Source organism: Populus euphratica, unplaced genomic scaffold (assembly GCF_000495115.2).
Source record: "Populus euphratica unplaced genomic scaffold, PopEup_1.0 scaffold66.1, whole genome shotgun sequence".
Taxonomy (NCBI): domain Eukaryota; kingdom Viridiplantae; phylum Streptophyta; class Magnoliopsida; order Malpighiales; family Salicaceae; genus Populus; species Populus euphratica.
This window is the reverse complement of record NW_011499944.1, coordinates 595,277-620,582: the sequence shown is the minus strand read 5'-3', so window position 1 is coordinate 620,582 and position 25,306 is coordinate 595,277. Positions and strand designations below refer to the sequence as shown.

Sequence of the window (25,306 nt, the reverse complement as noted above, 5' to 3'; positions counted from 1 at the left end):
CATTTTAACAATGACCCTTTGGGATGCAACATGGAAATGGACATTGATGAGGAGAAGGTATATAGCCCCAGCAAGCAAACAAAGTAGACAATTTTTGACTAAGCAATTTGTGGTTTTGTTTGAATCTCAGAAAGGTGCTTTCTGCCTTTCTTTTCATTGGCAATTTTCCATTTGTCCATTTCCTAGCTAAAATGCGCCAAGAACAAAACACAACACGCTGTAGATGAATCTCTTGGATTTTTAAGTGCAAAGTCAAGTCTAGTTATCCCCACAACATTTATGATCACCCATCAAGACACTATGATAGAATCTCCTAGATCTGGCTCAAATGCCTCATCACCCTATCCTCCACCTCACTATCTTAGATTTTATCCAAGAATTGGCCATCAAAATTTATTTTTTCATTAAACCACTAATTTGGAAGTGATTAGTTTGACTAAAACAGGATTACAGTGAGATTTTGTATATATATCTATAAATGAGAGAATATCTTGATTGTTGAGAAAGACTAACTTCGAAGGGTTTGTTTAATATATTGGTTAAAAAAAGTTGTTTTTTTCCCTTTAATTCATTACATTTGTGATTAGTATGTTAAGATTTTATGAATATAATAAATTGATACGAATTCCTATGGAAAATAATTTTTTAAAAATTATTTTTAAAACTTTATCATGTTTATTTATTATTAGATACAATCAAAGAAAAATTTTAACTTATTTTTTAATTTATTACTATTAGATATAATAAGTTATTTTTCAATTTATTTTTCATGGCATAATCATATAACTCATTTTTCATAACACTAACAAACATAAAAAAAAACAATCAATTTTTCATAAATTTATTTTCCTTAAAAACTATATTTCAAAAAAAAATTACATTTTAGTAAACAAACAAACATTTTAAAATAACTTAATCTTGATTACCAAATAAATAAATAAAACTATAGTTAAAATACATATTTTATATATTTTATCCTAATTCTAAAACTGAACTTGGTATAACTCAATGATCAACACAGTAATATATTAAATTAATATGGATCTAGATGAAGCTGAATCACTAAAATGAAAAGCTTAAATTAAAAAATAATAATTTAAATACTAGTAAACCCCAATTAACCAAACCTTCAACCTAGGTAATAATGCATTTTACACATTATTTGTTAGGGCAAAAAGAAAATTTAAAGAGCCCACCAAACAAAAAATGGAGTTATCATCACAGCAGGAAAACGGCAACTAAAAGGAGATTGATTCCCTCATCAACAAACCCGAAGAAATCTATCTCTTACAAAGGGACCAAACTTTGCGCTCTCTCTCTCTCTCTCTCCAATCCCCACTCTATTCCAGTACAAGCTACCTTTGGAGTCATCAATTCCCTTATATCTCCACTCTCACCCCATGGCAAGTGCACCTCACTCTCTTGTACCACCTGATCTACAAAGCATTGCAGACAACATTAATGGATAAAATGAAGCCCAGACTTCAACTTGCACACCAAACACCCACCTGGCTGAACAGCTCCGCATTAACAGTTGCGCGTGAGAGTCACGTGACACTACCAAAAAGTTTGTGAAAAGGTTAAAAAATCCTTAAAAATCCAATCTTTGTAACACTCACTCTCAAGAAGTATGTTATGTATCATACAAGGAAATAAAGTTAAGAAATAAAGAGCCTCAAATCCCGGAAAAACTAGAAAATAAACACATAAAAATCATCATAAAACCTTTAAAAATAATAGATAAATAAAATTTAAGCATCAGCAACAGTACTCGTAATAAAAGCTGAAAAGAAGCAAACAAGATCCACCTCGAACCTCTCTCCACTTCTATCATTTCCCTCTTCCTCCTCCTCCACGATCCCCCCCTCCCCCCACCACTTCCACTCCCGCTTCCACTTCCACCACCATCTTTCTCTCTCTTGTCCATAATTTGTTCTAGGGAGATAAAAATAGGTGCCCATATCTTGAAAACCCCATATTTTTGCACTAAAACAAATAAAAATCCCATCTTTGTATGGAATCTTGTTCTATTCCTTTCTTACACAAGTTCCCACATCCTTATTTTCCTTCCTTTTTATTTCATTTTTGTTCTTGTTTGCGTTCCATTTAATATCTCATATTTTGTCATAGAAAGTTCCAGTCTTTGAAAAAAGATCAAGTCTTTTTGTACTGTTTTTTAGGCCAGAAAAATAAGTGGAAGAAAATAGTGAATTGGGTTTTTTTGAAAAAATGAGAGAGGATGATTCCAATTGGTTTTCAAGATGGGAAGAAGAGCTTCCATCACTTGAAGAACTCATGCCTTTATCTCAAACCCTAATCACTCCTGATCTTGCACTTGCTTTTGATATCACAAACCCCACTAATACCACCAATACCAATAACCATAACTCCTCTCTGCATCAAAACCAGCCTCTACCACCACCTCCACCACCACCGGCTGCGGTTTCTCCAACCCCAACTAATCCATTGGCCTCACCACAGCCTAATTCAGGGGATTTTGCAACGGATTCTGGGGAATTGGGCTCAGGTGCTGGTGGTGATGAGCCTGCAAGAACCCTTAAAAGGCCAAGGCTTGTTTGGACTCCGCAGGTTCATAAGAGGTTTGTGGATGCTGTGGCACATTTGGGGATAAAGAATGCTGTCCCTAAGACGATAATGCAGTTAATGAATGTCGATGGGTTAACTAGAGAGAATGTTGCTAGTCATTTGCAAAAATATAGACTTTATTTGAAAAGAATGCAGGGTTTGTCTTCTGGTGGTGGTGGTGCTGGTAATGGTACTGTTGGTGGTGGAGGTGGATTGACTGGTGGCACTGATGCTGCTACTGATCATTTGTTTGCGAGTTCTCCGGTGCCAGCCCATTTTTTGCATCCAGGGAGGTCTAATTCGGATCACTTCTTGCCGTTTGTGCCTGTAGCTGCATTGCAGCACCACCATCACCAGCAACAGATGGTGGCTGCAGCAGCTGCAGTGGCACATCCCCAATTGCAGGGTCAGTATCATAGGCCGATGGGGCACTTTGGGTCGCCAACAAATGGTCAGTTTGAGCATCCGTTTTTGGCTAGGCAAACGCAGCAGCCTGTGCATAGAATGGGGGCACCAGTGCACAATGCTGTTCCTGGATATGTGGAGGATTTGGAGTCAGCGAATGGGAATGAAGGAAGGAAAGTTCTCACTTTATTTCCAACAGGGGATGATTGAATTTGGGTAATTGTTGACTCCATTGATCTTTCTCTTTTATGGCTGATTTGGTTCCTGGGTCTTTGTTAAATTGGTATTTTTCTGGTAGTTTTGTTAGAGTTCAATTTAGAAACTTTGTTGTCATTACTGCATTAGCTGCCGCTGCTGCTGTCGTTGTTAGCGATCTCAATGGTAGATATTGGTCTCGGGCTTCCATCTACACATCCCAAAAATTCCTTCTTAATTCATTGTAATATCGGTGTCTCTTGGGGGTAACTGGTAGTGATGGATTGCGTCATTTATTGTGTCTTCAATTCTACGGGCTTCTACATGTGTAATTAAGATGTTGGTAGCAGTCTGTAAGTCCTGTCAGCTCCTGTTGACAGATTGAGATGTCATTCTTGGCGGAAAATAATGCAAGCTTAATCCATGTCAGCAGTTGTTACAGTCTTGAGATATTGGGTCAGCCTGGATTTCAGAGAGGGTTTAAATCCCAAGGTTGTATGGGAGTCGGCGCGATGTTGCTCTATTTTTAGTCTTCTTCTTCATTGAGGCTCTATTGTCATTGTTCATGATGGGCAGCTAGAGCATTTGCGCTTGCTGATGAGGATAAATAATGGTGGCAGGTGCATTTTATGATCTTCAGAAATCTAAGCATGGGTTTGGTAATTGGTATCCTTGGTTGGCACATTGGTACTTGGTTTCTTGGCGTGGTCCAAAAATCTCTCTACTAGTAGAGCCTTCGGCCTTTTTTCTGTTTATTACTCCTGTGTTGTAGAGTTGAGTGGTCTTGTTGTACATTGTGTGACTCCATAGAAGACTTAAGACCCTGAAGAGTGGTTCTTTTAAAATCTGATGTTCTTATAATGTTTAATTTAATTTAATGTCCCAGTTGAAGTGGCTGGAGTTTATTTGTGCCCATGACGATGTCTCTGTTTATTGTGTTAACTTGTATATGTTTCATGTTGCATGAATTAGGCACTCGGGTTTGTTCCTCATTTAAAGAATGCAACTGCTTATAAGCTAAGATATTTCTGATATGCCTTTTTTTACTCTTGTTGCTCTTGTTTACAACTGAAAGATGAATAGTAAAAAACAAGCAGTAGGTATGAAACAACTTAGCTAGTATTCTTTTCCCTTGTTCTCGACTGAATTTAAAGAATATAGAGAATAGATGATCGAAGATTTCGGTTCTGAGATTATGGATATTAAGGTTAGAGTCATTATTCAGTTTATAATTTTGCTAAGATTCTTCTCAGATGCTCTTCTGCTGAGTGTGCACTTTGCATCTCTATGGCATGGTTCTTTTCAGTTTCAAAAATTTTGAATAACACCAATATTTCTTTCCATAAACTCTCAGCAGCTGAAAGTTAATTTTCCATGGATTCTGATGTTTAGAATGTGGATTAAATCTCGACATGCATTGTTTAAACCATCAGCACAAATGGCCCCAGGCTTGAGAAACTTCCTTTGACCTGCTTTTGATTTTGATGCAATATGAATTTTCACTCATATTTTTATCGACCAGCTCCAGCCTTTTTCGCTGGAGCTGCTTCACAATTTCTTGTGACATGCCTGAAATTGTGTGCTCGCTCTTAACATCAACAAGGTTATATAAACTGTTCATTTTCCACTTTTCGACACTCCATGTAATGTAAGAACTTCCCGTTTAAATCAGCAGGTCAACTTGGCAGGAAACTTTGCATCATATTGGCTAACGTCTAGTTACAAATTGATTGGAAAATATGCGGAGACTTGGAATGTAAAGAGGGTTTCAGTTGAAACGAATGTTAACATTTCTGATTTCCTCTTCCCACCCACATCTTCACACGATCTTCTATGTTCCTTCATTTTTCTCATGATCTCTTACAGCTATAGAGCATCGGGATTTCAAGGTTTCTTGAATGATACTATTCTTGTATCAGAGACAGCAACATGCTTCTTTTTATCAAATTGGTTCTCCTTTCACATAGATTGTCATGCTTCCAACTTATCAGAACATTAAGAGATCTGAGATCCTGTTCCCTTAATAAGCTCCGCGGCTGCTGGTGGATTTGTTGGGGGATCTTATCTTCATTGCCTACCCTAACTTTGTTGCTCTTCTTTTCTTCCAGTTGTCTATTATTTCATCCGAGTTGCCAGTTCATTTCTCCACTTTGTTGGATTTTGTTAGTGCATGTACTAGCATGTCTGGCCAGGCCTATATGTAGCTCACATAACCGTGTCCTTTCAGGCTCCACCCTTTTCCCCCCATATTCCTTGAAACAGATGCCATGGAATCTTATTTGTGTTGGGAAACATAATTGATATTTTTCTAATGCTGAGAATGTGAAGTGATAGCAGGCATAAAAGATGCATTTTGCATGCCATTGTTGAATTCTTTAATCTAAGATAGTGCCCCCTTTTTATTTTACTGCTGGCATTCAATGTTTCTATGTGCACTTGAGCATGCTCTTAGCTACCATGATTTTTTATGGGGCACGTTGAGGTTCAGAGCAAGCTATATAAAAAAGAAAACCCTAAAGTATTTTTAGCTTGAAGGAGAAACAAGAGCACATGGACAAGCTGGTGAGAGAGGTCACGCGTATGCATTACCTAGGTTTGTAGTTAGTCATAGGTTTAAGTGGTTTTTGTTTTAATTACAGGATTAATTAAGGTTTCAATTAACGGAAAAGTCAGCACTGTTTAGGTTTTGTGGTGTTTTTTTTTTAGTCTTGGGATCAGATCTGCTATTCTTGAGGATAAGACGCTTATTTGAGCTTCGTGACTCGCATGATATCTTCATCACAGAGCTCAAATCATCCGAGTTTTTTTCCTTGAAATCTTATGTCTTCTAAACCCCAAAATCTTATATTGATAAAAGATAAAAATTTTGTATAAGCTAAAAAACATTCCTCATTTATTTTATCTCATTTCTCTCTTTTTACTCTACGATTTCTCGGATCCAAATCGAACATCGAATTCAATATATCATGCTAATATGATTCCTTTACTCTCATTAGCTGCTAACAATAATCTCATAGCTGTCCAACCACTGATTATAAATTGCATGATGTTAATCTTTGGCAAGATGAAATATAATCTGAGCAGGCTATACATTTGATTATAAGAAAAAGGAAAAAAAAATAAAAAACTGAGATTTTTTATAATGAATTGTGCTAGAGAGGGATGTGGCCCACCAAATCATCTTTCAATTTCATGTGTGACTCCCAAAGCCTGGAGGCATGTTTCCTTCTCCTCCATGTAGCAGGTAAACAACAACCTGGATCCCACCAGATTATTAGATATTATCAGAAACAGTGGTCCGGCCATTACTAGGTACCAAGTCCCGATCAGATGTAGAAAGAAAAGTTTAAGTATGCCAAAGACAGGCTGCCCCATTCTTGCTTTGTTCTTGCCTTGCCTACCTCCCAGTTTCCTGGTCATGTTCCTGTGAATAAGAAGATTGCCACGTAGCCCCCCTCCCATAATTGTTACATTGGTGGTTTTGGCTTGGTCAACACCACTAATCTTAAAATGTTCTAATTTGGTCCTTGCGTTCAGAATTATTTCATAATGATTTTGCACTCGATTCCCAAAACATGACGTATTTCTTTTCACCATTCCTTTACGTCGATTGGTTTTCAAGTTTACCTTGATATTATATACCTTAAAGAACGTATTATACAATTTTAGATTTCCAATAATTTTCTATTTTTTTTAAATATGTCAATGTGATTTTTAACGCAGATCACATTATTACAAGTCAACTCAGGATTTTTATCTAGTGTTAATTCTCCTTTGATCGATCCAAGTTCTGGTTTAGCTTGTCGGATTATTCTAGGTTTAACAACCATGGAAAGAACTTGAGGGTTATCATTGTTATATAACACAAAGCATGTTCGGTCATGAGTTATCATTGTTATATAACACAAAGTATGTTGGGTCATGAATTGAAGCAAAATAATGATGATAATGATAATAAAATAAAGAACTTGGTATTTAATTAATTTAACTGCAAGAGGTTCTGATACATCATCCACCCTTTCTTTTCTTTTCTCTTTTGAGAAATAATTACCTCACTTTGATTTGGACCATTGCCAAAATACCCCTGCCAAATTTATGAACTATAATATTGGGAAAATCTGATCTGATCTGATCTGACGGCAACTCAAGATCACACAACACTGATTCTTATATTGTATTCCTGTCAGGCAGCAAGAGAAAACCTCCAACACTGACAGTTCAGAGTTCAGACTATTGATTAAAGCTGGTAACAGTGCATTATCTACAAAGACAACATGTGGGATTTGTTTAAGACAATAATCATGGAATTAATTGGCAGTGATCAAAGCATGATGAGATTGGAGCTGGCAATGATGTCCCTAACCCATGTGATTTCATTACCTTTATTTCACTAGTCAACGTATTAGATATTTGGATTGGCTGATGGCCATCGCTTTAGACTTAAGCAAATCACCATATTGGTCATTGCCAGTGCTTAATGCCTAACCAATTATTATTAGATCTAAGCATTATCCCTTTTAAGTTTTAAGTATGATGCTGGAAAGGTGAATGAGCAAATAAAATAGTCTCATCATTACACACACTCCTTACTAATTTTAATAAGATTCAACAATATAAGCAGAGACCACCTAGAACTGGAATTAAAAGAGGTTTATAACGAAGTCTTTGAACAATCCTAACAACAGGGAGTTTCCTAGTATAGAGAAATCTGCATGTAAATCAGTAACACAGCAATTCCCATCTGGCTGTGACATTAATGGTTTTGAGAGTAATCAAAGCTAAGAGGTTGCTGACAGAATGAAGCCTGCAAAAAAGAAAGAGTAATTTAGCTTGCATACTTTTCTTCCCCCGTTTTTTTAATCAAATAAATATGGTCAAATGTGAGGTTCTACCCCTGCCCCACCACCCTATGGGCGAAAATAAGGGTAGAAACAAACAACAGAAATTCTAAATATAAATATTCAAATTCAAGATTGTAAATAATAAATTATAGCCCTACCTGGAAAGTAGCATGTCTAAATTGATCGTATGAATGTGCATACATCATTGCAGTGCTTGGCCATTGAACATATGCAGCATCCCTTGAAGTCTGATTTGATCCCATTGCACAGAAGGGGCTCATAGCTGGGTTTGCAGCGGGGTGGTAGCCAAGGGAGGCTTGTGTCCTTGGCATCTGACCCAGCTGAGGAAAACCGGGATCATACTGCATATAAGGAAGTGGAATCTTCTGCATATTGAATGGTGTCAAGCTAAAGCTCTGATTAGCTGGAAGGCTCCTAACATACCTGCACAACATTCAAAAGCAATTTAGTTTGAATAATAAAAAGCAAACTTCTAGAAAATGCAATTGAGGTAACAAGAGATTCAATTGTTTCAAAAATAATTTTAAGAATTGAAATTTTTTTGAGAATCAATCTATGTCCGATCTCATTATGGAAGAAGTCTTGTTCTCCATGTGTGATTGTTACAATTTGTTTATTGACAATTTTTCTACACAGCAAATAGGGAGACCAGCTAAGAATGCATCAAGGCCTGAAATCATCACAAGCTAGCGATCCATCATATTAAAATAAATAAGGGTCATCACTAAGGTGATGCTCAACACCATATTTTGTCAATCGTTTTCATAGCAATCAGCCCACAAATATAATGAAATTTCCTTACCTTTCATAACTCCGATCATAATCTGGGTCAGTGCGATCCTTCTCCCTATCTCTGAAAATAGCAACCCGAGATGACATACCATCCCTTACGAAGACATTTTTTTCTGGATCAACTACAGAGATCCTGCACTCTTCATTCTCATCCTTGCTTGAACTTAAATTTTTGCTATCTGTAGGGAGCTGGGGCACAGTATCGTCTGCAGTGGGGCTGCTAGGGCTACTGAAGATGCGAGCTCGTGCCCTATCATACTCCTCCTTCCTCTCTTCCACACTTCTCACAGGATTCCGTTTGATCCCGAACCCGTTAGGGTCATTTATGGACCCTTTGTTAGGCCGGGGTCTAATTGTAAGCTTAATCATCTCAGGTGTATCACTTCCCGACTGTTTAGCAGGAATTTCAGATAGGCGAACCGCGGGATATCTGCATTCAGCTGGTTTTTGCACCAGAATCTTATTTGCCAGACCATCAATGCCATTATCCTGTACCATGGTTATCAGCCCATAGTGTTGAGCAACGCGAGTGCTGCAAGCCTAAGATAGGAGGTAGGGAAATGCTGGAATTCAAATAGTTGTTGGTCAGGGTTTTGCAAAAACCTCTGGATATCAAGTTCCATCCGCAAAACTGATCCAGAAAATTGAGAAACAAAATAAATATTAGAAGTCCATAAAGAATAACAGAAAAGAAAAGAGAACACCATTATAGTTTTCATAGGAAGAAAAGGAAAATAACTACAAAATACTAAAAAGCAAAATCTGACTACCACCAAGGCCCCCAGAAATAAGACTACAAATTAACCAATAAACTACATTAACTTCATAGAAAAGCAGACATATCAGCTAGCACAAAATTAAGCCAAAAGGCAAACTAAATTGAATTCATTTGGCCTTAATCTATAGTTTTGTTTTGATACAACTTTAAAACAGAAAAAACTGTTGAATTAGAAAACCAAAATGCATGTGTCAATATGCTCATGGGTGCAAAAGACCATGCCCTATTCAAAACTTAAAAACAAGATAACTATTCAAAAGTATGCATAGAGAGGAGAGAAAAAAACTCTTCTATCCATCAAAAAAACAACTGTCATTGAATTGAATTCTGTACTTGACAAACACAATTAAACTGTATATCCAACAATCCAAATCCTAAGAAAATTGCAAGGGTTTGAAGAAAAAGCTCAGGGAAGAATACAGGCTTTTTTCTTCAACCCCCGCACTCTTATCAATTGGAATATCAGAAGGGAGTTTTGATGCCTGGAACTTTCAAGTACAATGATAGCCCTAACATCATCTAGCATTTTAGGTTTTCATGCTAATGCATTGCTCCGATAGTTATTGTCAGTGTCTTGATTTGAAAGGTTGCCATGGTTGGACATCCAACAGACATATATGCACTCAACAAAAATGTCCGTGTCTGTGTGCAAAGGGTCTTAATCCTGAATCTATCTTGTTTGAAACCCTGTTGCCACTATCTTAGTTGATTTTGCAGTGTTCTCATTTTTTCCCTTGAGAGTTGGATCCTGGAGCACCTCTGCAGGCCATTGAAATATAGGAGTGCCCTTCATTCTATGACAGTTTCTCTGCTTTAGCAGTGTCTAACCAAGACCAGTGGTGGAACTACATTGAGGCTAAGGGAGGCCCCCTACCCCAACCAAAAAGCAGTTGGGAATTACCATTTTATTCCTAACAATTCTGAAAATTTTAAGGCTTGGGCTATTTCATATTCAAATTGGCCTTAGTACTATTCTAAACTAGCACCCCACTCATGAAATTCTAGTTCCACCCCTATTTCCAGGACCAAAACAGTGTCACACAGCAGCAGCATCCACTTTTAGTTAATAATCCTAAACAATCAAAGCTGTCTTTCATCAAATAGAATAAAATACTCTCTTCTAGCCCAACTACAAAGGGCATTCTCAACAGCACCTAATTTGTTAAACATAACAGGCACATGAGATTTCAGAAAGTAAACGGAAAGTAAGGTTGAATTCTATTGAATAATGTGATATCAGAGCCCCGATTCTGTCGAGGTCCAATGTAGATATCTTTAATCCAATCACTTTGCCTCGCATTGGAAACGTAAAAAAAATTCATAACGACTTAATCCTAATCAAGGCAACACATCCACTTCTAAGGATACGTCAGGTTTACATAAGAACAGGCACGTCCAGTGCTCCAAGGCCTCGGACTTTATTGGAGTCACAAGGTCAGACGACAAGGGAGATGTTAGTTGAAATACCATAACTCATGTCATTTATCAGAAATACAGGCATTTAGTTAGTGGCAATAACAATGCCTTGATAACAGAGTAGTCATTTCCATATCTAAAATAAGACTGCATCTGTAATATAAATATCGCACCAGAGCCCTGTGAGATGCAGTAGTGAACTACAATAGTAATCAAATCGCACTCAAATCCAGAAGACTAAGAAATCAACACCTGATCTATTCTACATTCAGCAGCAAACTATTCCCTTCTACAACATCACTTACCCCAAGTATGTGAAAAACAAATCTTATTAGGGGCATTAAGACAGTCCGGCCAGTACCTAATTCATTATAAATAACACACCTATCGTCACTAATTAGAAAACTATAAAATAAGTCAGAACCGATTTTAAGCCACATTCAGCACCAATCCATTCCCTTCAGCAGCACTTGCCAAAAAGAAATTATCATAAGACACTTAGGTTAGTAGCTGACAGGATTAGAGATAGCTAAGCTAAAGTTACAATTTGTGTTCATGTCAACATTATGCTTTCCTTAGCAACAAAACAAATCTATAATTCTCAATTATTTAGCAACAAAACAAACCTATAATTCCCAAAACTTAAAACGCAGATCTAATCTGTCTAAAAGCTCCTAGATAAACCAATTTCCAAATCAACCAAACCTCAATTGCCAAAGACAAAGACAAAATCACAAACCCTAAAAAATCCATAAAAACACAAAATTCACCAAACACGTCAACAAAATCCCAGAAATAGAAATAGCGAAACAGATCCAAATAAGCTAAAAACTGAAATTTTGAGCAAAACCAACAAAAACCCTAAAAAAAGAAGCAGAGAAAACCAACAAAAACCCTAAAAAAAGAAGCAGTCTCCTAACTGGTGAGACGGTGACGTGGGTTCTGTAGAGCCTCAACTAAGAAAGGATCCATCATTGACTCCTTCTCATTAATGGCTGCCACTGCTTGTGGTGTTGTTGACTCCATGATGACAATAATAATAATAATATATCACCACTCTCTTTGATTTTCTCTCTAAAAACTCCTTTTTCCCAGCCTCTTCTTCTGTTACTTCTTCTTCCCTGTGTGTATGGAGAGGAAGGGAGGGGAAGGGAGAAGTCAAAGAAGGGGTAGAGGCGTGTGTTAGAAAACAAAGGGTTTCATTGATAGATTTTAGAGAGAGAGATAAGCCAACCCTTTGTTTTGTTTTATTTTGTTTTGTTTTATCTCTCTCTGTTTTCTAACCAAAGAGGAAGAAGCAGAATGGCTTTGGGTTAGATTTTATATTGGTGCTATTTATGTATTACTATTTTTATTATTGTTATTTAAAAAAATCCAATATTATTTATTTTATTTCATTTATATTTATGTATTTGTTATGTTTTCTTATATTATTTTGTGGAAAAGAAGGGGAAAAAAATCAAAGCCTTAAGCCTTAAGTTATAGTGCAGAATTTGTTGTTGTCACAGTTATTAATTTTTAAAGTAATTTTTAAAATTTATTTTTAATATCAATATATTCAAATAATATATATATATATATTCAAATTTTTATTAAAAAATATTTAAACGAGTTGAATTATTACCAAAATCTTGAGTATTATGTTATGAAATTTTTAGTTTTTTATCATTATGAATGAATAAAAGGAGTATTTGAGAGTATAATAATAATTATTTTTTAAAATAATTTTTTATTTTTAAAAAATTAATTTTTATACTATAATATCAAAACAATCTAAACTCATTAAAAAAAACATTAACGAAAAGTAAATTGTACAGCTCAGCCGACACACCTCAGAGTCACAATCCACAAGGCATGAAGATATCTTGCTCCTTCGGTTGTATTGGATGCTCACTGGATTTTTTATTTATTTTATTTTTATTTTTATTTTCCTTTGTAGGTGTGGTTTTGTATAACAGGATTAGTTGATAAAAGAGACCGAGATGGCCCAAGTTGCTTGATGGGCTTCAGGCCATGAAAAATACATAGATCAGGCCCAGTCCCTTACAAATATTGCTCGCAAACATCTGTCAGGTGTGCTCTTGCATGCGTAATTTTGTATTGTCTTTTCTTGCACCGCAAGTTATACTAATCTTTCTCCCTTTCGTCACAAGGCTAGTCGGAGAGGGAAGGAGTTGCCACGCCTTTGGAAATGCAAAACCCCCCGATGGCATATGGCTATTGTTTAATTCTAGATTTGGTTTCTTACCTTGCAATGCAAGTTTCCTAGATACATTTTGGTTTATTCCAAGATAGATGACGGTATAGATTCCTAAATTGGCTTGATTATTGTCTTTATTTTTAAGAGGAGCAGCAAGGTGAGAGAGACGGGAACATGCTTTGCCCCCTTTAAGAACAAAGTGATGAGGCAAAATAACATTTATAGAAGATTATGCTTCTCGTTGCAGCTGATCTAGATGCGTGTTGATGGAGATAATCGAAACGTTGGCAAATGTGTAGAATAATTTTTCATCCATCTTACACTATGGATGATATTTTTAATAGGTTTTTTAAAAAGAATATATCAAAATAATTTTTTTCATATTTTTTTTAATTTTTAAGATTAGCATATCAAAATTATGGAAAACATTAAAAAACATATTAATTTAATGTTTTTTAAAATATACCAGTCAAAATATAATTAAAAATGCAATACTAAATATAATTAAAAAAAAGAGGTTGCTATGGGTGGTGGAGGGGTCACCATCAAGAGTGGGAGATGAAATCATTCTCGTTGAGATTGCTGGCATGAAGAATAGAAAATGTAGTAGGTTTCAGGGGTTGGTTTTGGTGGTTGGATTTTCTGGTTGTTTTGATTGGCTATTTCAAGAGAAGAGGAATGAGGCTTCAGTGGTGGCTGTTGGTTGAGCAGAGGTGGCGGCGACTTGGGCAGTTATGGTTGATCTGGACTATGGTGGTGGTTGCCTGGCTGGGAGGCTGAATGGCTGATGTGATGAGAGAGAGAGGTTGTGCTGCGGTGGGAGAGGCCACAACAGCTGCTAAATATTTCCAAAAGGTTTCACTGACAATAAAGTCAAACTCCTCCACTTAATTATTGACCAAAACACACGCACACCAAAAAAATAAGTCTTTGCTTACCAAACCTTTCAAACGGTGGTAGAAAACAACTAAAAGATTTCAATGTTAGTCCTGTACTCAAGCCCCGTGTTTTTGAACTATACTCCTCAATGATACTTATCCCACATCTCTTTATCTCTCTACTGAATACAGAGTTTTATTCGAAAATAAAAAATTTAAATAAGAGATTGAATTTCAATTCCAAGCATATTATTTGATTTAGGTTTGTCTATTGTTAGTCAATTAAAATATATGAACATAATTAATTGTAATATATTTTAAAATTACTTAAAATATTGAGAGAGAGAGAGAGATGGCTTGCAAATTTTATCTCCAACTCTTACTTAAAATATTGAGAGAGAGAGAGAGAGAGATGGCTTGTAAATTTTATCTCCAACTATGAAAGTTGTAGCAGAGGACCAAGAACCAATATGAATATTTAAGAAACTCCAGTGTAAGCACAGCATATTTCGATGAATAAAAAGACCAAGAACCAATATCAGTATAAGGGTGCATCCATGAATATTTAAGAAACTCCAGTGTAAGAGAAACAGGAAACACTGAGCAAGGACATAAATGCGTAATTGGCAGCAGAGTTGGATTGATCAGAGAAAAGAAGAAACAGCCTGAAGAAGAAGAAGAAAAGGATGCAGCAGGGCAGCATAAAAAGACGCAGGAAAGAAAAGGCAAGTGACAAGGGAAAAACTTGAAACAACTAAACCAACTGATGAAAGAATAAATTTGCGCAGGACAAACGGAGCACACAAAAAACAGAATCACAAAGCCTCAACACAAACACCCCCTGAAGAACAACAAATACAGAGCAGCACTGCCCAAACAAAGCTTTGTGGATAGACAACAAACCTTCAGAGCAATCCGAGCAAGTTGAATAACAACAGAACAAATGTTGAGATTATAAGAGAAACAAACGTTATCGGACTCCATGAGTATAACTATCTTTACCTCCCAAATCTTTAAGATGCCATTAGAATATTATAGGTACACACAATTTCATTTCTTGTTAGTTCCACCATCTATTGGGGTTGCAGACCCTTTAATTTTCTGGGTTTGATGTGGAAGACATTGAGGATGAATTTTCTTCCAGAATGTACGAGGATAGAAACAATATTGGCCAGTAGGTTTCAACTCTGATTCCGGATCGTACCAAAGTGAAGGCTTGAAGCTATACAGATAATTGATGTACATAGTAGCTCTATACTACTCCAAAGTTGTTCGTGCAAGCACCCACCCCCGAGCCAAAATCCCGGTTTCCTTCTATCTATATACTTTCTTGTTGATGCCACTTTTCATTCAGCAGTGATTATGGTGAGAATCTCTACTTTCAATTTGATTTTGCACTCAAAATTGAATCCTTAACCTCCCACTCAGTGCTCACCCACCCTCATGAACTAAAATTTCTATGTTTTATAGCTTGCAGCTGTCCTTCCATCACTAGCTTCCTGGCAAGGTACCACATTCATATTGGATTTTTGAAGGCTGCCCTGCTACTACTTCAATCTATATGAATGTTAACCCAGATGCATTTGCACACAAAAACGCAAGCATATAATTGATATAAAGTAAATGACCAGAACAATTTATCCCCAGCATGTCCCATACGATGACCTGGTGGCGTTATTGGTCCAGCAACGAAGGTCATAACAGGCTTCCCAATCCCACTTTCCTCTCCATAATGACACATCTCCCGCATCTACCAATAGAGAATACAGGGAATAATTATGATTATTGTTTAAAATATTTTTAATATTAAAATAATATTTTTTATTTTTTAAAAATTATTTTTTTATTAGCATTTTAAAATAATATAAAAATATTAAAAAAATATTAATTTGAAACAAAGATAAAATATTAAAAAAATATTAATTTGAAACAAAGATAAAAAAAAAATTCAAAAATAATTTTAAAACATAAAAACAAATAAGACCTAAAACTCATAAACAACATCTCATATTAAACTACCTTTTATTTTAAAATATATTAAAATAATATATTTTTTATTTTTAAAAAATTATTTTTAATACTAGCATATTAAAACAATCTAAAATTATAAAAAATTACTTTTACACAAAAAAATAAAATTTTAAAAATATAAATTCAGCTGTGTTTTTGAATACTACTGTTAATGCAGAGAATTAATTAGTCATGTGTGAACTGAGAATGTATATTTAGTATTATCATCCTTGTATTTTTGAAAGTATAAAAGAGATTGGAATCCTATGTAGCATATTTTTAAAATAAATAAATAAATAAATAAATTAGACCATGCTTAGAATTTTGCAACTCATGACATCTTTGCAAACAATTGCATCACTCAATACTATGATCTCGATTTCAAGAAATGGAGAAGGTGACTTTGTTTTGTTTAATTTTGTTTATAGCTAGCAATATCCTTAAACCAACTTTTTTACCCACTGAGATTAAGATTTATTTTTTTTAGTTTCAGCCAAAAATAATTTTTCAATCAACATCTTGACTATATCATTTATTTATGAGATTTTTGTTTTAACTTGTTCTATGATTTGAATTATCATGATTAATAAAGAAGTATACCCATTAGCCATCATACCAACCTTTAAATTATTCACATTGCTCAGTATCTTAGCAAGTTCCCGTTGTAGAATAAAACCACTAAACTTTATCCTCAAGACTTAAAACAAAAAACAAAAAACAAAAAATAATTAAGATAATGAATATATTTATCTTTCTAATTCCCATCTTGCATTCAAATTAGAGAATTAAATAAAATATATAATTTAACTGTATTGATAATTATGAAATTTAATTTAATATACCGGGTTAATTCAAATTATAATTTAAAATTTGATTTTTAATTAAATCAAATAAAACATTATTTTCACTAAATTATTTAATTTACATCAAACTTCATTCTAGTATATGAATTAAAAAAATATTTTTATTTTAATAAAAATAACTTTCACAATGACTTAAAAGTTGGTTAAATAACTAAATGACTTATTTATTTATTTTTTTTAATCAATATTCGTGTGGGTCTCACAACAATGATTGGCTTTTAGGAGATCTTAAATATTACAAAAGAAAATGAAAAACGTGTAAAGTTTGACGTGACGGAAACGGGACTCAACGACAGGTCGGAGGCAGAAAAGAAAGCAGAAGGAAGTGGTCCGCCATGATGACAAAGAAAGAGGTTTCCAGACGCTGACGGAGCAATTTCTAGGAATCCCCCGTTCTAAACGTGTCAAACAAACCCCACGCGTGCCTCTCTTTCTCCTCGTCTGTACACTGCACGAATGAAATCTATCCACCAGTATCCTTCAACAGGGCCCCACTTCCACAAGTTTTCCTTTATCTACTACCACGTGTATGGGCACGCGCTCTCAGCGGGTTTTATCATGTTAAGCCTCTCGATGACCCTGACTTTTCTAACAGAAGCAGGTACGTGTTAGTAGGTTCGATGGCGCGTGTAATCACTCTTTTGCAAAAGACGGATTAGAGTTATTTAGGGCAAACTTCGAACAGGGGACTCGACTTATCCATAATAAAGTTTTGATTTGGTACCCTTACTCCTAATAGCTCCAATGTTGCCCTTGGCCTAGCAAGATTGTGATGCATATCTCTCCTCTAGAGGATTAATTTTCAAACAATAAAATATATGTCATTCTTGTATGTTTTAGTTTTTCTCTATTTAAACTTGGCTACAAAAATTTGAGAAGAAAATACCATGGCTGTCAGCCTAGAACTAATCTAGAAAAAAGAGACGACTAAATTTTTTTTGATAAGATTTAGTCGATATATATATATATATATATAATTCTAAATAAGTTTTAATTGTATTTGAGCAGGTTTTATTAAAAAATCACTTAAGTTATTTAAATTTTATAAAATCAATATTTTTTAATTCAATTTAAATTTAACTCGTGTTTCAAGTTTTTTCAAATCAACCCACCAAACTGAACAAGTATAACTAGGATAAACTTTAATTCAATTTAAATTTAACTCGTGTTTATTTCAAGTTACAAGTTTTTTCAAATCAACCCACCAAACTGAACAAGTATAACTAGGATAAACGAAAAAATCAAGAAAATAAAAAAATAATTTAAAAAATTAAACTGTGCGAAAAAATCAAGAAAATAAAAAAATAATTCAAAAAATTAAACCGTGAAAAAAACCAATTAAAATTTTAAAAAAACTAACTAGTTCAGTTTTTTATAAGTTTGGAATTGAAAAAACCAAACCGAATCGAACCCAAACAAAAGAAAAACTAGAAAACACTGAGCCAACCGAAAAAATCAAGCCAAACCGAAAAAATCTATCCAAACAGGAAAAAAAACTAAAATAAAACCGAGCCAAATTGAAAAATCAAATCAAACAGAAAAAATCTAGTCAACTTGGTTTTGTTCTAAAAAACCAAATCTAACTGAAATTGGTTAATTTGAACTGGTTTTGGTTTTTTTTATAAAAACCAAACTAAACAAAAAATAATATAATTATACAAGATATTTTTTATATATATTTGGTTATTAGAGAACCTTTTTAATGACAATTATGGAAGTCTTCCTATTTCAACTAGAATACAATTATACAAGGTTAGGATCATGCCACTTTAAACATAGAATTGGCAAGCACTTTTCTAGCATATTTTTGTAACTTTCAACAAGTTTTTAAAATATTAATTATTGATGCAATTTATGCTCTCCCTTCAAATGACACAATGCATCAAAAGCATAATCATCCTTTCTAAAACATACATGATATGTTCAAAACAATTTATCGAATCAAACTAGAATAACATATAATGGTTTTTTATATTCTTGAAATGATATTTTGTGTTGTAATTGATATAGCTTTAATTCTTTTGAATAGTATATATGACATTTGAGCTCCAATTGGGATTTAAAAAGGAATATATAACATTGATTTGATGTATATCTTTTGGATTTAATGCTAATGTAAATTGACTCTTATCATGTCCTTTTACTTTTCTCCGTCAAATCATTTTTAAATCTTTTTTTTAATTATGATATTTTTTAATTAATTTTTATCATTAAAGACTAATTAAGTGATTATTTTTACGCTATAACTTGTTTTATAAATTATTTTTTATTTTAAAAAGCAATAAATTTATACTTTTTAAATATTTTGATATCTAAAAAGCAATAAATTTATACTTTTTAAATGTTTTAATATAAAAAATTAAAAAAAATATTATTTTAATATATTTTTAATTGAAAAACAATTATAAATAACACTATACATCATAATATCTATCATACATGAAATCTAAATTTATTTGGATTAAGGATAAATCATCCACATTTAAATGACTGCATTTTTAAAACAATTATCATGTTATTCTAACAAAAGTAACTTGATGTTTGTAAATTCATGTCGTTGAAATTTGTGTGAATATTATCTTTTAATGTTTCATTTATTTATTCTTTTATTCTTTCCTTCTTCTTTTTTTTGTCTCTTTCTCACTCATGCTTCAACCTATTTCTTGTTTTTTCTTCTTTATTTAAAATGCATTTCGTCCCTTATTTTGTATAACTAGTAAATTTTAGTTTTATCATTACGACAATTTAATCAATTAAACTTATTTTTATTTAAGTTGAGAAAAAAGTAATAATTTATTTTGGAAAATATTAATTTTTTTTATAAATCCCATTAAAAAACAAATACTAGCTTTGTTTTATTTTTATAAAAAATAACAAATAAAACCATCATAATAATAAAACTAACATTAACTAAATATAAAAATAAAAGGACCAAATGAAGACATGAGCTATAAAAAAATAATCCTAGATTTCCAAAATCTACAAAAGGAGCGTGTGCCCCACTTTCCTTATCCAAACGTGGAAACAAAATCCGAGTCTTTGCCCCGTTCAAAACCTACCGAATTAAATCCCACAGATACTCCTCTTCCTCTTCGATAAAAACCCCAAACCCAACCCCTGTTCTCTTATTGTTATTCAGTAAAATCCGCCACAGCAGAATCAAATTCCTGCGACGTAGAAGATGGAGGAGGAATTCAATTCCCAACTCCCAATTCCTCCTCTCGATCCTCTCTTTTTCAATCAAAATTCTGACCAAAACGACAACTTAAATGTTCCAGATCTGTCCTCTGATTTCGAGAATATGTCTGATTTTGACATCACCTTTGATGATCTCACTGACCTTTACTTCCCTTCCGAGAACGAGCAGTTCCTTATCCCTGACAACAATGCGGTCAGCCCGGACAAGGGTCGATCAGATAACCCGGGTTTTGAAACCGGCTCTCTTGAAGGTTGTTTAGGGGTTTGTGATTCTAATCCCGTGAATTTGGAGTCGCCGGAGTCTGGGATATGTGGTGATCAGGGCGGGTTGGAGGTTGATAAGTATCTTAATCCTTCGCCTTCGGAGGCTGGGAGTTGTGATTCGGGTGGGTCTGATAGTCGAAGCTCTGATTTGGGTCCTGATTCGTCTCACGGGTCTGGGAATTCTGGGTCGGGTGTGTTGAATGCGGGTTCGCCGGAATCAGGTACGAATGGCAATCCCTGTAATTATGTTGTTGATCAGAAAGTTGTGAAAACTGAAACTGAAAGTGCGAGAAACTTGAAAAATGATAAGATTGCGTTGACTAAGAGGAAAAAAGAAATGGGCGATGGAGAAAATGGAGACGTTATGCGGAACTTGAAGTCCCGGAAAGCTGAGGGTGAAGATGTGAGTGTTAATGTTAGTGGGGGTGTGGTTTCGAGTGAAGAAGAGGAGAAGAGGAGGGCGAGGTTGGTGAGGAATCGGGAGAGTGCGCATTTGTCTAGGCAAAGGAAGAAGCATTATGTTGAGGAATTAGAAGATAAGGTGAGAGCAATGCATTCGACTATAGCTGATTTGAATGGTAAAGTTTCCTATTTTATGGCTGAAAATGCTACTTTGCGTCAACAATTGAATGGGAACAGTGCGTGCCCGCCACCAATGTACGCACCCATGGCGCCTTATCCATGGGTGCCGTGTGCGCCTTATGTTGTTAAGCCTCAAGGGTCTCAAGTGCCATTGGTTCCGATTCCTAGGTTGAAACCGCAACAAGCTGTTCCTATGGCAAAGACTAAGAAGGTTGAGAGTAAGAAAGGCGAGGGTAAAACTAAGAAGGTTGCTGGTGTTAGTTTGGTTGGTTTGCTATTTTTTATTTTGTTGTTTGGTGGGTTGGTTCCTATGGTAGATGTTAAGTTTGGAGGAGTTAGGGAGAGTGGAATTAGTGGGTTTGGTTTTGGTAGTGAGAGGTTTTTGGATCAGCATAAGGGAAGGGTTTTGATTGTTGATGGGCACTCAAATGGGTCGCATGAAAATGTCGGTGTTGGGTTGTCTAATGATAAAATACATTGTGTGAGAGGTCGTACAGGGTGTCCAGAGCATGATTCTGCAAATAAAGGGGCTGCTGAGCATTTACCTGGATCGGATGAATTTGGTCAGTTTGGTAATGCTAGTGAACAGCTCGTTGCATCTTTATATGTGCCAAGAAACGATAAGCTTGTGAAGATAGATGGAAACTTGATAATTCATTCTATTCTGGCAAGCGAGAGAGCTATGGCCTCTCATGAAAGTCCTGAAGTGAATATCACGAAGCAGACTGCACTGGCTATTCCTGATGTTGGTAACAATAGAGGGAGGCATTCTCATGTGTACCGAACTCATGCTGAGCGACAGAAGGCCCTTGCTTCTGGATCTGCTGACACTTCAAAGGACAATGTGAAGTCATCTGCCGCTAAAGGCAAACTGCAGCAGTGGTTCCGTGAAGGCCTTGCAGGTAATTATTATGCCTGGCACTCGTTATATTCCCTTCATGCATGCATATAGGCTGCCAGTAAAATTGCTATTTTTTACATTTTTAATATAAACTGTCCATTGAAATTTAAAATTTTGTTTTCGTCAGTGGCTTTCTGGTTAATGTATGTTTCTTGTCATTGTTCACTTAGTATTGTTTACCATGCGCCAAACAATGGATCAAACCTAATTTTGGTGGTTTATGGACATTCAAAATCATTTATGCTTTTACAGCCTCTTAAGTTCGAAGATACCAATAGATTCTCACTCATCAAAAAGAAGTCAAAAAATGAAAAAAGGACGTTATTAGAGGTTCGGCTGTAGTAATGGCAGATGATGAGTTGAATAGAACACAAAGAATGTGAGAACGGCTGCATGGGAATCCTGGAAACTTCGGAGCTCTAAAGGAAATGTATTTGCAATTCCGTTGACTGATTGACTGAAATTTGGATTGTTGGACTTGAGTGTTTAGTTACTGCACCTTTGCTCTGCCTTTAAATCACAGCTTATTGATTTAAGATTGTTTATTTCCTTTTTGACAATTCTCTGGACATTATTTATTTGCACCCTTGCAGGACTAAAGAAACTGGAGTTCGTTACTCCATTTTTTGTTTGTCTGCTACTTGTTAACAGCGCGTGATTGCTTAATTTTCTTCCCAGGGCCTTTGTTGAGTTCGGGTATGTGCACTGAAGTGTTCCAGTTTGATGTCTCACCAACACCAGGAGCCATAGTTCCTGCTTCCTCAGTTGCTAATGTGACAGCAGAGCACCAGAAGAACAATTCTACTCGCCTCAACAAGGGGAGGAATAGAAGGATCCTCCGTGGCCTTCCAATTCCTCTCGCGGGATCGGATCTCAACATCACTGGAGAACACGCGGGAAGGAACACTCATAAGGAGAGCTTTCAGGGTAATAGATCGGTTTCTCCAATGGTTGTCTCTGTCCTTCTTGATCCTAGAGAGGCTGGCGACAGTGATGTTGATGGCGTAATCACCCCAAAGTCACTTTCTCGGATTTTTGTAGTCGTGCTCGTAGACAGCATAAAATATGTAACTTATTCGTGCGTGCTTCCTAGCATCGGTCCTCACCTGGTTACAACTTGAGGATGGCAAGAAGTTGGGTTTACTGTAAACTTACCCTACTTCAGCACCCAGTTTTGTACATAGGAGAATAACAGTATCAGTAGCCACTCTAACCTCATGTACTCTCAAAAACTTACTTATCATCCTTAACATTTCCTTGCCATAACTGTACTGTTCTTATATATGGTCGATAATCCGATTCTCAATCCATATAATACCTTCAAATGGTTTTTGACTGGGATATATGTTTTTTTTATATGCCATTTCATGAAAGGCAATCAAGGGACTAGAAGGTGAAATGTCTAGGCAGCGTTACCAAGTTGGACTAACTTTTATATCTGGAGGATAAAAATACGATCCCTTAGCCAAAAGAGCGCCCGGTTACAGACTTGTTCAAAAATAACCTGGCTTGTCAACAATGTGAGAAATGAAAAGAATCAATACCCCACAAGTTAAATTAAGCTCGTTTAAACTGACAAAGTTATGTAATTGAACTATATTGATGAATGAAAAAATGATTTACCCAAAAAAAAATCACTGAGATTCAGTTACATCAGCAGCTAGAGCATAACTAACATGAACTAGGATTGAATTGTCTGTACAAAAGAATTAAATCTTGTATCAATGTTGATGACAAGCAACAAATTAAAGCCTCAATATTCCATTGGATCCACTGATTTGTGCTGTTGTTCTGCATTCATCTCCTTCCACAAAGATTTCTTCCTGATTTGATCATTCTCGAATTGCCTTTGATTGCTTGCCATCTCTTCTGCTGTCATAGTCACGAGTTTCTCTGGCTTAATCTGTCCAAGAAGAACTTTCCTTCTCAAATCTGGATTCTTTGGATCCTTCATATTGAACAATATTGACCTGTACCTCAATTGTTTGGTGCCACTGAAAAGCCCCATCCTTTCAAACATCAGCAGCAACAATAATTGGGTCACGCAATCTTACTGCTTCCATCAAATCCTCTTTAACCTCCTTTGCAACTCTGCACAATGACTCCACAAGAATGTGCCTGACCTTGCTACGCAAGCCATCACTGCACTTGACAGGTTCTTCTGATGGTTTCTTGAAACTACAGAAATCTTTCACATTCTCTTGCTGTGTGACGCGCTTGGTAGATGGTTTCTTGAAACAGCGCCTGATACTTTGTACTTTCCTTGGCTTTGGGCAGCGCATGGCAGGATCTTTTGGTGGTTTCTTGAAACAACTGAAACCATTTTCTTTCTCTTCTTTCATCTTCTTCTCTGTCTGAATAGGCATGTTAACTTTAACCCTTCCTATTACTCTTCCGTGTATCTTGACAATAAGAGTCCCCGTTCTTGACCCACTTGTAGATTTTGTTGGCTGAGTTTTACCATCAATGGCAGGGTTTCTTTCGTACAGATTCCTACACCAAGCATCCAGCACGCAAGAAGCAGCAGTTCTGATCATCTTTACACGGTGTTTTGTGAGATATTGAACTTCTTTTGCAACAGGAGTGGAGACAAGAACCCTGGATGATGTTACGGGGAACCTCTTAAGCTGGTCCAAAGCATCTAGGCATTGATAAACTTCAGGAAATATTGAAGCAGAAGTGGCCACAAGGGCTGCAGATTTCTTTGCTGACTCAAACAGCGACAGAAACTGTTTCTCCATTGATAACTGGTCTTATCAACTAGGGTTTAATCTAAAGAACTACAAAAAAGGCAAGACAGAAGACTAAACTGAAAATGTAGGTTTAATTTCTTTTGGGATGTGGGGTCTTGTGATGGAAACGTTTCTTTTTATAGGCATGAAGGGTCAATCCTAGTTTGATCCTGAATCCGATTGCTTAACGAAGACCATGTGGGAGTTTTCCAATTAAATCCTTATACATGGGGATAGCAGCAGAAATCCGGTTGATTTGAGGAAACAAAGGTAGAAACTTTTAGAATTTAATCCTTGAGATTAGTTTCAATCTTTGAATAAAAAAAAAGTAGTTAACAGGGCATTGCATTTCCAGGGCCAAAATTGTTGAGTCTGGCATGTTTCTGCTGCAAGCCTCAGGAATCGTTGTCATTACTGCTTCCTGAGTTTGATGTCTCCAATTTTTCTTGTCAAGTTTTATGGACAGAATCAAATTAGCCATTATTTAAATCGTGTTATTCCAACTTCCAATTATCATTTGCCCTTAAGAAATAGTTGGAGTTCTGGATTGGAAATTCTTCCATAAAACTTCAATAACAACCTAATGACATCCACACCAAAGAATTTTACAAATATAAGGTAATTAGCCGCTCCCTATCCCTGAA

At 35.5% G+C, this 25,306-nt stretch overlaps 3 protein-coding genes and 1 pseudogene across 4 annotated transcripts; 2 read left to right on the top strand and 2 right to left on the bottom strand.

The window, feature by feature from the left end:
* Positions 1–1,718: 1,718 nt before the first annotated feature.
* On the top strand, positions 1,719–4,220 carry LOC105137363 (transcription factor PCL1-like). The gene has a single exon (XM_011043091.1). The coding sequence runs from the start codon at positions 2,230–2,232 to the stop codon at positions 3,199–3,201; it is 972 nt and encodes a 323-aa protein (XP_011041393.1). The 5' UTR covers positions 1,719–2,229; the 3' UTR covers positions 3,202–4,220.
* A 3,511-nt stretch (positions 4,221–7,731) lies between these two features.
* Positions 7,732–12,344, bottom strand: LOC105137362 (uncharacterized; annotated as a pseudogene). The gene is made up of 4 exons (XR_844559.1): positions 11,955–12,344; positions 8,851–9,471; positions 8,186–8,471; positions 7,732–7,990 (listed from the first exon to the last, which is right to left on the bottom strand). The product of XR_844559.1 is annotated as an uncharacterized LOC105137362 (transcript).
* A 7,665-nt stretch (positions 12,345–20,009) lies between these two features.
* LOC105137361 (uncharacterized) lies at positions 20,010–23,273 on the top strand. Its single transcript, XM_011043090.1, has 2 exons — positions 20,010–21,931; positions 22,609–23,273. The coding sequence occupies exons 1-2, from the start codon at positions 20,167–20,169 to the stop codon at positions 23,049–23,051; spliced, it is 2,208 nt and encodes a 735-aa protein (XP_011041392.1). The 5' UTR covers positions 20,010–20,166; the 3' UTR covers positions 23,052–23,273.
* Positions 23,274–23,683: 410 nt separating this feature from the next.
* LOC105137385 (transcription elongation factor A protein 2-like) lies at positions 23,684–24,671 on the bottom strand. Its single transcript, XM_011043111.1, has 2 exons — positions 23,949–24,671; positions 23,684–23,878 (listed from the first exon to the last, which is right to left on the bottom strand). Exons 1-2 carry the CDS (start codon positions 24,669–24,671, stop codon positions 23,684–23,686), a joined length of 918 nt encoding a protein of 305 aa, XP_011041413.1.
* Between the last annotated feature and the right edge of the window lie 635 nt (positions 24,672–25,306).